Raw genomic sequence first — 16,597 nt, forward strand, 5'->3', positions numbered from 1 at the left:
ATCGAACAATAATTCGAAACATATAACAATACTCTTTATTCTTAAGCCAAAATGAATCACCTCGATATCAAATTTCTATATTTTCGGTCGAACAAATCGTGTCAATTAATCTAGGAGAACAAAAGTTAAATTAAAAATATAAAATTTTAAGTAATCTTAATAACAATAATTTAATTATAACAATCTTTATATAATTACATCTAATCTACTATCTCTCTTGCGTTAATTATAAGAAACTATCACATTAATATAATTATTTTAATTGATTTAATCATAAGTTTAAATTTTATTTATATTTTCTATTTTATATTTAATTAGTTATAAGTAAATAAAAAAATAGAGTTATTAATAAATTTACTTTTAAATAATTTTAAAAAACATAATTGTTACTTATAATTAAAATAAAAAAAATTAATTTATTATTTATAACTACGATTTGTACATATGTTCAATGTTTATTGAATATAACTAAAATTTATAATATAATATTTATATTTAAAAATTCCTAAATATATATTTTTAATATATATAAATTATATTTAAATTCCTAAAATAATTTATATTGTAATACCATATTTATTTCAATGATGAGTATTTTTAAAATAATATTAAAATTTTAAAATATATATCATAAATACATATTAAATTAAATTAAAGTCAAAAAAAAGTTAATGAAAGTGTTTAAAAACGCTTTAGTTATGCTGACATTTTTAAAAATATTTTAACATAAAATAATTATTTGTATTTAATATATAAAATAGATTATATTATTATTATAAAATAAATTTTTATTTATATTATCATTTAATTCCTATGATCTACTAATTTTATATTATCATTTAATTACTATGATCTAATAATTAAAAAATTGAAGTAGATGCACGAAAACTTAAATATGATATTTATTATCATTGTTATAATTTTAATAGATGAATAATTAAAATAAATGTATCAAAATATGATCTTTTATTATTTTGTAATTTTTCTATTCATACATACATTATTATTTCACAAATATTTAATTAAAAATATTATCATAAATCTTTTATTATTCATGCATACATTATTATACACTATTATTTCACAAATTTAATTGCCTTGTTGTATCATAAGACGCTGTCAAGTAACAGGTATCGACGTATCTTTGCTTTAGGACGGATGTGTCAGTACTATTTTGTCTGCAGGTATTAAATGTTAATAACATCACAAAATCATCAGTGTCAAAGAATATAATTAGAATATACTCTAGTGCTTAACTAATATATATATATATATATATATATATGAAAAATGCTTAATCTTCTGAAAGTGATGGTCCGAAAAATCCTCCCGAACACTGAAAGTTATATTTATGTAGATTGATTTAACGTAAAAAAGAATTATTTTTATTTGATATTATCGTTAGTTTAAACGTTGGAGGATAATTCGGTGTGTATAATTCGGACAGTGTAACACTTCTATATATATATATTTTATATTTATTTTTTTCTTTTTCTTTTTTTTCTCTTCTAATCTCGAAACTATGAGAGTATTTTATCCTGAAAAAAAAAAAAAAAAAACTATCCCATCGTTTGGCAGCGCCAAATACTAAGAAATAAGAAGAATGACAAATAATTAAAATTGGATAGTTATTTGTCAGAGAAAACCTACGAGGGCGAATTTTTATTTTTTCGGCAATTCTGTGTAAAATAAATAATATACATCTTAAAATTCATTCGATTATTATATATTAATATTATTTTTACAACAATAATATATTAATATTTTGATTTTGATTTTATTTTTCTTCTTTCCGTTTTAAGATTAATTATATGATGTCCACTTTTTTCTGTTTGAATTCCAAATCCAATGGCTAACTAATTAATTAATACTCATCACCATCAGCATCAGGCATAAAAGTACAAATGTAATTATTTAAGAAATACAAAATATCACACATGCATATATAGTATACATTAACTTCTCCTAGCATGCAGGAAAACAGAAAAGTAATTTAGACATCCGAATTCATATATATATATGTTGTTGTTGCATTATGATGAGTGAAGAGCATCCTTGAGCACTTGGACAAACTCAAGGGGTGCACTTAACTGGGGAAAATGTCCAACAGTGTCTATGGTCTCCAAAGTAACTCTTCCTTTAATTTTGCTCTGCATGTAGAGTGCTACGTTGTGTGGAACAGCCACGTCCTTTTTGGTCTGAATGATAGTGCATGGAGTCTCCACCTCGTCCACTATCTCTCTCCAATCGGAATAGAATATGGTCTTCGCTAATGAGAGAGCAACTTCAGCTCGCATTCCTTTCAAACACTTTTCATATTTGTCCACAACGAGATTATTAACTGGATCTGCTATTATTGAGGAGAAGGTAGAAGCAAAGTTTTCGTAGTTGGTTTCTATGTTCCAGAGTAATTGCTCCACATCTCTACTGTTAAAGCCTCCCTCGTAATCATCTGCATTTAGAATCCTACATAATATACCAACGACTTATTGAAGGTGGAACATATTAGACTAAGATACAGATCGTTATTTTAATTTTAACTATTATTTCATTTGAAATAGATAAATATTCTACCTTTTGTATGTATTACGAGAAATAAATAATATATATATTCAGAATAAAAATTTATTTTTTATGTGACTTTTATGATGATTATTATTGAAGTTAACAATTAAAATAAGTATGCATAATTTGAGTTTAGATATGATTCTACTCTCAAAATAATATATGGAAGATGTTCTTCATTTATATTATATTACATTATTTTATTCGTATTATTATTCAATTTAGAATTTTTAACAAATAATATAAATTTGATGAAAATATATATATACTTTTGTTGAATATATATATTACTAATTCCGTGGAATTCAGGTAAATAATGAAATTTAAAATTACCCACATAATTCAAGAAAAACAAAACTTACTAGCTAGTTTTCTTTTTATTCCTGCAATGTTAAAATGGTTTAGTACCAAAGTAAAGGTAAAGAAGATAGACTTGGATGGCTTGCGGGTCAAACAGACAGATCATACCTTTAATTAAATTATGAGTTAATCATTTATATACTTATACCGGTAATTAATTATATCTTTTAATAATAATATATTATTTATTTATTTAATCAAATAAAAATAAAATAAAATAATTTAAAAAATATAATTAATTGTTAGTATAAAAAACTTTACAATAACAATGTATTGATAATTATCGATTAACTCAATCATAAGAGAAAAGGCAAGAGTATCGAACCAGATGAAGCCAAAACGTAAGGAACAAATTAATCGAAGTAAGGGTAAGAAAGTAATTAGCAAAATTTTGAGGGGAGTAAAATTAAAGAACATGAGAGATACATAGATACCTTGGAGAAGCAGCAAGTAGAATAAGGCTCTTGAAAAGCTGAGGCCTTTTGACAGAGGCAATGCAACCAATGATGGCCGACATGGAATGGCCCACAAAAGTGACGTCTTTGAGGCCCATCTCGTTCAGCAGAGTGATCAAGTCATCAACAAAACCTTGGAGAGAAGAATACTTGAGAGGGTCATAAAGGTTGTGATCCTTCACAGTTCCAGCAAAGGCCCAATCGAAGGTAACAAGACGGTAATTTTGAGAAAGCAGGGGAAGGATTTCGTCCCATATAGACTGGTCCGTTCCGTAGCCATGACCAAACACTATAGTTTCGGTGCCACACCCTTCAATTCTCGCATTCAAAGCAGCTGAAAGACCCGTTTCGGTTGTTGTCATGTTTGGTTGTTGTCATGTTTGGGACCTCACTTTAGAGTTATGGTGCTGAATAGTTGGTCCCTATTTATAGTCAAAATAAATGGCCTACAAGTGATAACACTTTTAATAAAAAAAATAAGAATTATAATATGGTTTGATTATTTTCATCCCAAATTTATCTTTTAGTCTCTAATTAAAAATATTTTATTTTAGTCTCTATACATATATTTTTATTTTTATTTTTAGTTTTCATAATTACATAAATAATCTATTTTAGTCTTTATAAAAATAGACAATTAGACTAAAAGAATAAAAACGGTATATGTAAAACTAAAATAAAGCATTTTTAACTATGAAGATTAAATGGTTATTATAATTAAACTTAATAATACTTAGATGCCAAAATATTGCAAGAAAAATACCAATTATCGCAACCGCACTGTTTAAAGAATCAAAATATATATTTTTTGTTGAAAAACATTGACCAGACACGTAGACAAGTAAATACTTAATACATTGGATGCTTAATGTAAGACTCAAACGTATTAGAAGATCCCTTCTTAGAGACCCTACATTTAAAATGATATTTCCGTATAGTAAAAATAAAAGTTGGAAGTAGAAACAATACATGCAGTCTCAACTTTTAAATTATTAATTGCACTTGCTATGTATATATTTTTTGTTTTACTACAAAGAAAAAAGTCAAATTTAACTTGACGTTAAGGACGTTGCGTTTCAAGATTGAGAAAAGCCCCTATAATGTGTCTCCTTCTGTCGTGCCGACAACGCCGTGAATCGTGATATATTATTCTCTTTTAAACGAGTCCAAGCACCATTATTCTTCTCTCACGAACACACGTGAATTCAATTAATTATTAAACAAATTTTCTTTAAATACTCTGTTAATAACCATTTAATTATATATTAATATAAATATTCCTTTAATCTCATCCACAGACTCAAAACCATATTTAATTTAAAAATATATATAATACAAAAATTAGAAGAAGAAAAAAACTATTTCAGAAGTTCACTTTAGATCATTATTTATGTTAAGTTGCCGTTAATTCATGTGGTAGGTGTCTGATTTCTCTCAAATTGTGTATGAAAAAAATTTCCACTTAAAGAAATTCTCAGCATGCTGTGAATATTTTCTATTCAAATAAAACTACATCTTATAAAAGATATCTATAATAATTAAACAAATAATAAGAAAACAAAACATGCCTTTATAAATGCTTAGAATAGATCCACGAGAGCTTTTAAAATTCCAAAGCTAAAAAAATATGATCAGTTTGCTGAATTGAATGCGAAAATGCAATACCTTGTGAGGAGGGGGCAGGAAAATAGACCAATGAGAGTCATTTAAGCCAACCTTTTTTTAAGGAAAGCTTAACTTTTTTTATAATCAGAAAATATTGGACCTTCCCTCTTTGACACCCAACTAATTTCCCTCTCACCAAGTCAATCCATTAAAGAATAAAGTAAATTTAAGAATAAAGTAGTGTCATCAATTATGATTATCTTCTTAACTTTGAGGATCAAACTTCAGTCCTAATTTAAAAGACACAAACGTGAAAATACTAGTACCAACATTTTCATTTGCCAGTTCATAGTGCGGTGAACAACAAAGATGACGTGAATAAATCAAATCAGCAATTGAATAACGTACCTTCTTCAAATAAAGGTTATGAGAAGAGAGTTTCAATACGAAAATAATATCTTCCGTAATTAAATTCATTACTGAAAATAATTGCAGCAATTTAGAAATAGCATAATGCCTCCTACATCTTGAAACTTCATGTCCATAAATCCCCCCACCTGGGAAAAATGAGTTACTGTTTTTGCGATCATCGAAGCAAATCCTTTTAGCAAGACAAAACTTGCCTGCAATAAAAATGAATCCCTTGGAAGATGATTAGTTTTAAAAAAAATGCCTGTACAAGGAAGACAATCAGAGGTGGTGATTTTTTGTGACACTGATAAATGGAAAGGTTGAAGCATATGATAAACTTGTATAACGCGATCACCCTTAATTTGATGCCACGGCTTTACTACAGAATCCATTTCTTTGCCTCTTGTTGGATATAATATCAGAAAAAGAGTCTACCAGTTGCCCTGCCAAACTACTTGGATCATCGATAAGAGTTTGAATGAAGGTATTAACCACCCTGCGTTCTTGCTCTGTCGCCCTTAAACTAAACCATGTTAGCAATTTCAACCTAAATTCCTGTTTGATGTGACCCTCACATTCTAGCCAACGGATTACTTTCACACAATACTCAAAGTTCTCATCCAAGGTACACGAACCATCAGATATGCGTAAAGGAGAACCATTTATCAATGTGCTGTCACAGTCATGTGTCTCTTCTATTGTGCTTGCTATCCTTTTCCTCCTGCACATATCTATGCGAGAATCAACAGCAGACACTTCTCCTGCTGGTCCATGGGCCCAGGTTTGGGAATCACCACTCCCATGTGATCTTGCCAAACCATTTTTCTCTAGATCATGAGAAGCAGCATCATCGTCTGCCTCAACAGCTTGCAGCAAAGAGCAACCATTATCTTCATCCCTAGAATACTCAAAAGGAGGTGTTAGCTCTTCATTTAAATCAGGCACGGAAACAACATTTAAATCAAGGCCTCGTGAAACTGAAGGTAACTGTGCTTCTGGAATTCTAGGCTTGTCCGTTTCACTTTGTCCACAGCAATTTTTCACATTGGCACAGCAAAACTCTTCGAAGTAACCTTGTTCTTGAGCCCAAGCAAGGCGCAAAATTTTCCCAAGGTCTCGAACCTTGAATCCATAGCCTTCCATTGTAGCATTGGGCCCCACCCTCGAGCCCGAAGAATTGCCCCTAGTTAGAATGTTCTCTTTTTCATGATTCATAGCAGCAGACGAAGAGGGATTGTTTTTAATTATCTCGATGCTCTTGGTGAAACACTTAGCCTCAGAATGACCCAAGTCACAGGTATCAGTGTAAGATATAATCCGAAAAGTATATTGTGTGCAAGGCTTGAGGTTGGATATCAAAATCCTCCTCTGATATTTGGGAAACAAGGAAACAGGATCTTTAGTGGGTAATTCTTCCCGACTCTTGTAATACCAGAGCTTGTATCCCTTAATTTCCTCAAAACATGTATTTGACATTTCAATTAAAATGATTTTGACTGAGGAAGTTGTTACCTCTTCAAAAATAAACTTGCAAGCAGCAGGAAGTGAACCCCCTGTGAGTAATAAAAACACCATCGTGTGTCAAATAAATGAGACCGAAAAGCAACAAATTTAAGCCCTCCTCCCCCCAAAAAAAAAAATATACAAAAAAAAAAGTTAAAGAGCATTAGTTACAACCTGTGGAATCTGGATTTACATTGGGAACGGTAGCAAGCCAGCTATCAGCTTTCTCAATAGCAAGAGAGCAAAGTTTCTGTATATCACTGGCAATAGGGAGTCTGCTGACTATGCCTCGAGCCATCTTGGCAGAAACACCATTGACAGGACCAACTTCTGTCTCCAGTTTAGTCTTTGCCTCCTGTACTGTTTGATGCAAGTCTTTGAATTTTGAGGTTCCGTCCAAGAGTCTGTAGCTCAAATATATCCTGTAACAGAGTACATCAACACGCCGAGCATCCTTTGCTATATTTAGCTGCTTCTTCCAGCATCTGCCATTTATAAACATTTATCACCAAGGTCATCAACACGTGGAAGTAAATTTACTTACCGACATACAAACTGCAAATGGTTTGACAATTATACAGTATACACATCTTTTGAGGAACTGAAAACTGTCATAAGGGATTTCAATTCTTTTCAAAATACAAATGAAATGCAGCAAAAACTGCAATAGTATGTTTGCTTTCTTGCTGCAAGCATGTCAGATGAGTGACTTGTGGACAGCGTAATGCAGAAAACATAGGCAAGTCCTTTTTAAATTCTTTTACTAAATAGTATATTATATTCAAAATGAAAGTCGAGAAGAATTATACTGTCACAACTGATGGGAACTGGGCTAGGGGCATTAATGGCAGTTATCCACAGAAAGTAGGAACAATTACATATTAAAATAGGTGTAATATACTAATGATAATTGCCATTAGCAGTCATGTATTACTAGAATATGTTGAATAGTAACTGTCATTGATGGAAACAAAAGGAACCAAGAGGAGTGAGTTAGGCTTGAAGATAAAAGGCTCAAGCTCATTTTTGAGCCTTGGGTTATCTCCATTTTCTTTTACTTGTAAATTTTATTTTATTTTTGTAATATTGTCTTTTATTTCGGGGTCAAGTATTATAGATGTATTTCCTTGCATTTTTCTATTTAAGGTGTAATGAGTAGACGAGGTAACTAGTAAATGACCCATCTAATTAAATGGATTGGTTTATGGGCCTAGGAGGTGGCGCCACCCACATGGAGTTGGATGTCCACCTTGGTGTATTATACACCCACCATAGGTTAGTAAACTTCATTTAGTCAGATGTGTCATCCATTAGTCACACCATTCTTGAATGGCAACTTCTTATAGGTTAGTCTAGATCTAGAGCACATGGTGACACATGAATTCTAGAGCCATTAGAATTGGCGCCACTTTTGAATTCCAAATTCATATGTTTTAGGCGCACCAATTCACCATGGGTTAGGCAACCAATGTTCCATTTTTACCTTAATTTGTCTAGCTTGCTCCCTAAGCTACCTCGCTCTATATATTCTCACCTCTTGTATTGGCTCGTCACTTTGAGCATTATTGAGATTTGAGTATTCAAAATTCTCTCTTCAAAGTCTTGTTCTCTCTTTGGAGTTTTTACTCCTTAAGATATTTCATTAAGGAATTCCTCCTTGTAGCAAGATCATCATTTTTTTGCTTATCCTCTACTCGAAAGCGGTGCGCCCAAATCACCCTCTTCTCTACCATGTTTTGTTGATTTTCTTTGCATCTTGGAGCCATGGATGAAGATTGGAGGAGCTAAGAGTCTAGATGTGGAATTCACCATCAAGATTCCATCAGTCATGATGCCAGTTTAGGGGAAAAAAGTTAGTAGCAACTAGTAATTTGGACATAGAGCTTTAAACTGTAGAAGTCTGACTCTGTGGGACAGCAAATTCTTCTATATTTGCTGTATTTGGTGTGATTTTTCCTCCAATATATCAACTTGTGCTCAATCAAGTATACAAACTATTATAAATTCACCAAAACCTTGGTATATATCAACAACAACCACATATTTCTAGTAGGTAGAGTCAGCAACATAAATAAAACAACGCCATAGTGTCCTATTGTAAATCATGTCTATAAACAAATCAAAACTTCAGTATATCAACAACAAAAATGTGGAAGGAGAAATGACAAATATCATCCACAGCACAAGTGAACAAATTTACTTACCCAAGTATCCCAGTAACTTTACCACAGGATGCGCAACAATAACCACCGTCTAGTTGCATTAGCTGCCCATGATCAACAACTCCCACCTTTTCATGTTGAAGGGCACATTCAATATGGCAAGACAACCCACAGGAGTCCCCTTGAGTAGATTCAGATGAGCATACCAACCAGAGACTAGGATCCTTGTTATCATCAAAATGGTGACAAATACAGCAAGAGCATCGTCTACAAAATGTGTCATCTATGGACAGAACTGCCCTACAAGCAGCATTTTTACAGATCCAGGTGTTTGAATGGCCAAAATCAGAAGACTGGTCTGGAGGAGGTACAAGTCGAGTGGGGTTTTCACCCTTCCGAGGTTGCTTTCTAGAGGGCTGATGGCTGAAACTAGAAACTTTTTTTGTGTCCTGTTTCTTAATTATCTTACTGGTTGACTTCGTTTCAGTCATCCTGCTTTTTGATGAAATGTTTTTTTTGTCCTTATCAAAACACATTTGAAGAAGTTCCTTCTTTGGACAACATTTTAGGAACTGCTGAAGGAGTTCTGAACTTTTTGAAGCACCATCTGAATGGCCATTTTTTTCTGGAGTACTTTGCACACTGGAAGAAAGACTTTGAACACCAGAAACTGGACAGAAATAACAACCAATTGTAGAAGCATTTGGCAGAAACATAACCAAAGTTAAACTTCAAACTAATATAAACAATAAAACTAGAACTAAGACAACACAAATAGCAAAGATAGACTATGTAAAAGTAAAATAAATGAATGCAATAGGTGCCGAATTCAGGTTTCATCAAAGAAATATGAACAAGGGTATTTTTTGTACAGTTCAACCACCAATGGAGCAGATGCTTTCTACAATTTGCTGCATTATTCAGGAATCAGGACAGGTTAACCGTCAGATCAGATACAACTGAACTGAATTGATTTCAAACAAATAAAATCAGACCCACTTTTACCCATTTTTAAAGCACACATAAGCCACACTTTACAGCATCATACATCGATGAACAAGTGGAGTTCACAGGATTAAAATGTAATCAATTCAAAGAACTAAAAAGGAGATTATGGTAAAGCTTATGTGTGTGCATGAAAGAACTAATCTAGGAGACAGTTTACAAAGGACTATGAGCAAACTTCAACAAAATTCAATTAAGTTTACATGTTATCCAAGCACTGTTGCATTAAACTGCTTTAACACTATTGTAAATCAAAACCATTTGACACCAAATAACATCGTTTACATCCTTAGAGGATAAAAATTGTTCATATTAAATACTCCCCTTTGCATCAACAGAAACAATGTGGAATCAATCCACTTTCAAATTTATAAGCTTACAAAATTTGCAAACATGGATGTTTAAAATATGAGCAGATGCTAATACCAAACTACATCAGGCAAAATCACTATTCAAGATAAACAGCCAGAACAACACGAGTATGAATCAATTACAGCAACTCTACTTCTAGATGAACATCTACCTAGGAAAAGACCTGGAACCAAGATCCTCCAGTCAGATTGCACAGATTTTGAATTAAACACCCAGATTATAAGCAATCATGCAATGGGAGGGATAAAAATCTCCAGCCATCCTGAAAATGGATAGATTTATGACATGATCTTCATAATAAATTCCAAATAATAGGATCAGATTTTATAATCAAAAGTGAGAATATTCAAACTGAGGACTGGTGAAGAAGCACAAGTATGCACACAACAGGCTTTCCAAATTAATTCAAATACCTTAAAACTAAATAGAAGAAAAAAATTCATGGAATATTGAAGGGGGGAGTTAGGAAACCATCTCCATAGCAAACAATGTGGCAACCATAGTTATCCATCTTAGCTAGCAGCACAGCGGCCAACTTGGAACATGTTATGGCAGGATAGCATGAAGCAGGATGGCCACAACTTTAAACACTATAATACAAACTAAATAAATTATATACTAATACTACACATAAATACTCCACAACAAAAAACCACAAAATTAAAGAAATTCATGATAAGTAATAAGTTAGAATTTATACACACAATCACTAATCTAGAAGCAATTAGAACAAAGTAATAAAGTGAAAAATGAAAGATGATGGTAAAATTGAAAGAAAAACATACAAAAAAAAAAAATAGACAAAAAAATATAACAATGCGAACTAAGTTGAAAGGAATAAGAAAGAACACAACATAGGAAAAAAAATAGTAATAAAGTGCAAAGTAACAAAGGTACCTTCTTTTGGAATGGTCAAGGAGAAGGGTTTCAAACCCTATTATATTTCTTAAGCAAAAAATGCATTAGAAAATGGGGAGATATCACAATTGTACTCAAAAAATCCTAATCAATGCGGTTTCAAGGGTATAAATGGGTTTTTGAAACCTATATCATGGTAGCACTGCTATAGCAGGTGAAAAGACACCATTTTGGTCACTATTGAAGGCCGCTATGCTGTTTCAGCCTAGGGCTATTCTGCTCTTCTATAAAAAACTATTCATTACTATGGTGGCAACTACTGGAAAAGCATCCAGGGACAATGTGTGGCATGTACACTTGGAATAACCCTTAATATAGAACGGGGGAATGTGCATCTGCAATCACATGCCAAAGCTTTACTTTTAATTTACCATGTATGTCTCAATTGACACCAATTAAAATTTTACACATTTCTCATTCAAATATGGAACGTAATTATTAAACAATCTTACAATTGAATATGAAATTGTCATCTTATGTTGGAACAACTACTCCTCAATAAACACACTAAAATTGAATATTTTCTTATATTTGAATTTTATTTTGTAAACTAATCTTAAATGTATGAACAAATTATAAATCAGTTTCCCATTAAGCAAAAATGTGAAAAAATTTTAACATGATGGCTTGTGGGAATAGGATGACAGACAAAAAATTGTAAGGTAAACATTAACAATAGGGTAAGATATAATCCCCAGCTTCTAATTGCAGTTCAGCTCAGTGTAGTCAAACACATCGAAAGTGTGTGCAAGGCACTGAGGCAAGGTGTCAGATGGGATCAGCACCTTAGTTGTGCCTTTCTGGTTAAGGCAAGACCAGTCTTTAGTACCTCATTGATATGGATAAAAAAAATCTCTGAAAGCACAACTATCTAACTTATTGACTTTGTGATGCTAACGGAGTGAACCATTCGTGTGTCTTCACTTAATAGGCTAATAGCATAATTTTTTTTAAAAGTCTGTTCTTGGCATGGCACCAAAGCCTCTTATGACCAAGCGATCTAAGTTTTGATACTTACTAGCCCCATTGTTAGAATCTAATTGCAAGGTATGGGATGTGAGTCCCACATTGGAAGTAAGGGATTCTAGTGATTCCATGTTGAGCTCTTCAACTACAACAATTAAACATTATAGTGTGGTTCTCCCAAGGTTCTTATCAATTGGTATCAAACTCCACCATATCTCTTAGTTGCAAATGAGCAGCAAGGGTGGTAAAGTTAGCATTGCAGTGTTCGTCCAAGACTAGTCAAAGGGCTAGTGCACAGCCAGCCATATGGAAGCAAAGCATGGCGGGATGTTAGGATCCAATTGTAAGATATGAGACTTTAGTCCCACATTGGAAGTATGAGATTCTAATGTGAGGTTTACAATGCCTTAGGCTCTATAACTACAAAAGCTAGCTTTTGTGGTGTGGTTCTCCTAAGATTCTTTTCAGACATTAAGAGGGTGAACCATTCACGTGTCTTTACCTAACAGCTAAATTTTTTTGAATAGTTCATGGCATGGTATCAAAGCCTCTTGTAACCATGTGGTCCAGACTCCAGGGTTTGATGTTTACTGCCCCCAAATTTCTACTAAAAAGTTGAATTTCATCACAAGGTAAGTGGATGAGTGCATAGTGACTGTCCATGCTTCAAGACCAAAAGGCTCTTGCATGAGAGGGATAGTTGGAGATGTCAATGTAAAACCGTTAATGAAACTCTTCACCTAATAGTCAGAATATCAGAAACATAAATGGTAGTGTTACTGTTTGGGACTCATGTCAGCAAACGACTTAGGTTTGTGAAAAATGAACACCAAAGTCTTACTTTTCTTATGAATGTTATGTTCAAGCAGTTAGTTAAAGTGGAAAATAAATGCAAAATAGTTAAATATTTTACTACTAAAATTTACATCCCCAGTTTTAAATAGAACGTCACTGTTAGGCTAAAAATTTATATCCCCAAGTTTAAAGGGAAAATAATTGGATTTTCTTATAAATCATAAAAGGAAAAACTAAGAAATATCTTATTGGAAAAAATAAATCATAGATAGGTTTCCTCTCTAAAATCCTAATAATCTTCATTAAATAATAGTTAATTATTAACAAAAAATTGAATTACTCTCATGTCACATTATTATTATTATCATCATCATCAGCATCATCCTAAATGAGGTAATATAGAGATTTCACAATGTAAAACACTTCAATATAACAGAGATAATCTGTATTTTTTTAATTTAGTTCGATATTATTCCAAATTTAAATAAAAAATGGAGAAGGGTATTGGATTTCACTCTTATGCAAACTATTGCTACAATTGCATTCCAAAAATCCAAAACTACACTCTCCAGATTGAGGAGGGAATACAATAATACTGCATGTTTAGTATAACCCACTAGAGTCAGCCCAGTGCCAGTGGTGAGTAGGTTTGGATAGTTTGCATGGAGTCTTACTGTCTTAGGTTTTAGCTCTGTACACACTGTATACAAAAAGAGAATGTACATGTTTAGTATTTATTTTAGAAAAACATCACAAACCTATCCCTTGTATAGGCCTTGTTTGTTTGAATTCTTTTCTTAAAAAATTCTTTTTTTAAATAAAATAAAGAGTTTTTTACTTTTGTAATGTGTTTGTTTAAACTGCTTTTAAAGAAGAAGAAAAACTGTTTTCTTGTTTTTAAGAAGCAGATCTATCTGCTTCTTAAAAATATACACTTTTAAAATCACTTTTTTATAATTGTTTTTTTTAATTTTTAAACAGAATGTTTCATAATACCATTGATCCCTGACACTAAGAAAATAGCTGGACAGCAAAATTAATCCCTAACATATATACTAACAGAGCATATCAAATCATTGCATCACTATATTTTTTTCTATAACCATGTTATTAGTGCAAAATGTTTCTTGACTTTGCCAATAATTAATTTCTGCCAAAAAACCTGAATGACCACTTTTATTGAGATCTTTCCTCTCAATGATGTTTCTCTCATTCACAAGATTGAAACATGTAACGTTGCTTAAGAAAATCGAGTTCAATTCTACTCAAATCAACGACTTGTAGGTATTACATTACTATATTTCACTTTAGCATATAATTACAATATATTTCATCATATGGGCCAAACAAGCTTTACATTAATGATAAACCAAGAGAGCCGAAGCAGCTTCAATACCGTCTTATTTGAACATTTTAGTTTCAAGGTTCTTGATTTATAATTATAAATTTATAATAAATATATATGGACAAAAACCCTTCTTAGTGACAAGCAGTCACTTCGCTTATTTATATTTATACCATACACTGGACTGAAACTGTAGTTACTGTACATAACAATTAGTCTTTATTAGGAAAGAATACGCAAAAAACCACATGGTTAGACATATTTGAAATAAATAGCAACGTGATTTTCAATGAAGGAGCACTGGTAATATAACAGAAACATTAGATGCACAATTTACAGAGGCAACGAGACATTTAAATCACATCTTTATCTTTCCCAAACTCAAATTTAAGTAGTATACTATACCATACCACACGGTTTACAATCAAAAAATTAACATACGAGAATAGAATAATAAAACTACACTACTTAACACTTGGCTCTAAATACAACACACGAAGAGAAGAAAAAAATTGTTTAAAACTTTAGAAAGAGCAGACTAAAGAAGAAGCACAGAACCATACCTTTAGCATGGAACTTCTCTTCTAAATCCATTTCTAATTGCTAAAAACTATGATCGAATAGCCTTTGCCTGCCAAACACAGAGTTATAGCATCACAAAGATGTTTATATTAGCCGGAAGATCAAAGCTGTATCATGTATGAGTTACCACTCCACTCTATGCAAAATATATAGAAAAGGAAATTACAAAATAGTCTCGATTATGGAAATGCACCAAACAACGTTAACAAATGGTAATTCACAAACGGGTTAACATGACAAGTAGCTTGCTTGAGCTAATATTCCAGTTGTTCAATGTCAAAAATAAACAACTAATGCAATGTTAACATAAAAGTTTTCTCTTGCACAGTTCGCCTCTATTTTTACTTCATCAAACACAAAAGTGATGACATTCCATATGAACAATGTCAATTCATATACTCAGATACCAGAATGTAGCTCACGAACAGAACATAAAACACCAGCAATAAATAGAACTATAATGCAGGATAGGAAAATCAAATTAAATGACTCCAGCTACAAAATAAACACATAGCATGAAAGGAAAAAATAAAATAAAATCAAACGTAAAATAAGCATTTTTTCCTTCCCCATTTAATCACACCCCACAATGCCTCATGCAAAAGATTAAAACAAGCATGAAGCAAATAGCATAGAAACCTACCCACAAAATCCCAATTGCTTCGACAAAAATATATTTTTATTTATTTATACATGCGTATCAGACACAGACACGAAAGACAAACTTAGAAGTGAAGAGTGCTAGACAAAGCATCACACATCGCGATTTAAGGGCACTTCCCACACGCATTGTGGCGTCGGCATTGCCGAGAAGTGAAATCAAAAGCGAGTTTTTCATCTTTCTTCTTTTTTCCAAAAATAGGAAACATTTCCAATATGCTAATATAAACGAAGGAAGACCAAAAACGCGTAATTTGTTACATAATTACAAAGTATAACACGGCAGAGTGGGAGAAGAGAAGGAGGAAGGAATCTGCGGAGAAAATAGAACCGAAAAAATGGGCAAAAATAAAAAAAAATAGAAAAATAAAATAAGAGAGCGAGAGTGATAATTTTAGGAGAATTTGAGAAGAGAATCTGCAGAAAGTGGCGCACGCACCTTTGGAGAATGAGGAGGGTTTTGTTGAGAGCATGAATGAATGAATCGAAGAGCAAAGAAAGAAAATTCTTCGTTGTTAGTTGGAGAGAGAGAGAGGAACTTGTACGAGTTGTTCACGTTTAGCGGAGAGAAAACGGCGAAAGTGACGCGCTGAGAGCGCGTGGGAAGAGTAGTAGTAGTTTGAAAGCAACAATGGACTGCAGTTGCACGGTTACCGCTACACTCTCAACACTCTCATCTTCCCTATGCCTATATTTATGCTAACACACCACCACTTACTTTTTCTTTTCTAAGTTTCCTTTCCGTTTTATCATATGCACTTGAATGCCCCTAACTGCCCTCTGCAAAGTCAAAAAACTCTTTTTTTTTTTTACACCTTTTAAAAGACTTATTTTTTTTTTTATTTCTATTTCTATTTTAATAAAAACAAATTACTTTCGTGTAGTTGTTGCAT

The 16,597-nt window shown here is 32.3% G+C and overlaps 2 protein-coding genes across 5 annotated transcripts; both read right to left on the minus strand.

Moving 5' to 3' along the window:
- Positions 1-1,886: 1,886 nt before the first annotated feature.
- LOC109803399 (strigolactone esterase D14) lies at positions 1,887-5,159 on the minus strand. The gene is made up of 2 exons (XM_083069025.1): positions 3,360-5,159; positions 1,887-2,466 (listed from the first exon to the last, which is right to left on the minus strand). The coding sequence occupies exons 1-2, from the start codon at positions 3,740-3,742 to the stop codon at positions 2,034-2,036; spliced, it is 816 nt and encodes a 271-aa protein (XP_082925151.1). The 5' UTR covers positions 3,743-5,159; the 3' UTR covers positions 1,887-2,033.
- A 221-nt stretch (positions 5,160-5,380) lies between these two features.
- LOC109803397 (VIN3-like protein 1) lies at positions 5,381-16,389 on the minus strand. 4 transcript variants are annotated; one of them, XM_020364950.3, is made up of 6 exons: positions 16,144-16,388; positions 15,026-15,093; positions 10,590-10,700; positions 9,104-9,731; positions 7,074-7,384; positions 5,381-6,949 (listed from the first exon to the last, which is right to left on the minus strand). In XM_020364950.3, exons 4-6 carry the CDS (start codon positions 9,595-9,597, stop codon positions 5,754-5,756), a joined length of 2,001 nt encoding a protein of 666 aa, XP_020220539.1. In that variant the 5' UTR covers positions 9,598-9,731; positions 10,590-10,700; positions 15,026-15,093; positions 16,144-16,388; the 3' UTR covers positions 5,381-5,753. The 4 variants fall into 4 exon arrangements, with proteins under 4 accessions (XP_020220539.1, XP_082925150.1, XP_020220537.1 ...); XM_083069024.1 differs by lacking the exon at positions 16,144-16,388 and adding an exon at positions 15,688-16,118; XM_020364948.3 differs by lacking the exon at positions 10,590-10,700 and having other exon boundaries at positions 16,144-16,389.
- Between the last annotated feature and the right edge of the window lie 208 nt (positions 16,390-16,597).

The sequence above is a fragment of the Cajanus cajan genome, chromosome 2 (assembly GCF_000230855.2).
Source record: "Cajanus cajan strain Asha chromosome 2, NIPB_CcT2T_4, whole genome shotgun sequence".
NCBI classification, from domain to species: domain Eukaryota; kingdom Viridiplantae; phylum Streptophyta; class Magnoliopsida; order Fabales; family Fabaceae; genus Cajanus; species Cajanus cajan.

Excerpts from the sequence above, each read along its gene's own strand:
- LOC109803399 (XM_083069025.1), bottom strand. The coding sequence starts at position 3,742 with ATGACAACAACCGAAACGGGTCTTTCAGCTGCTTTGAATGCGAGAATT. Across the intron at positions 2,467-3,359 it reads CTACTTGCTGCTTCTCCAAG|GATTCTAAATGCAGATGATT; the intron begins GTATCTATGTAT and ends TATATTATGTAG.
- LOC109803397 (XM_020364948.3), bottom strand. The coding sequence starts at position 15,056 with ATGGATTTAGAAGAGAAGTTCCATGCTAAAG. Across the intron at positions 7,385-9,103 it reads AAAGTTACTGGGATACTTGG|ATGCTGGAAGAAGCAGCTAA; the intron begins GTAAGTAAATTT and ends TATAAATGGCAG. Across the intron at positions 6,950-7,073 it reads TGTAAATCCAGATTCCACAG|GGGGTTCACTTCCTGCTGCT; the intron begins GTTGTAACTAAT and ends TATTACTCACAG.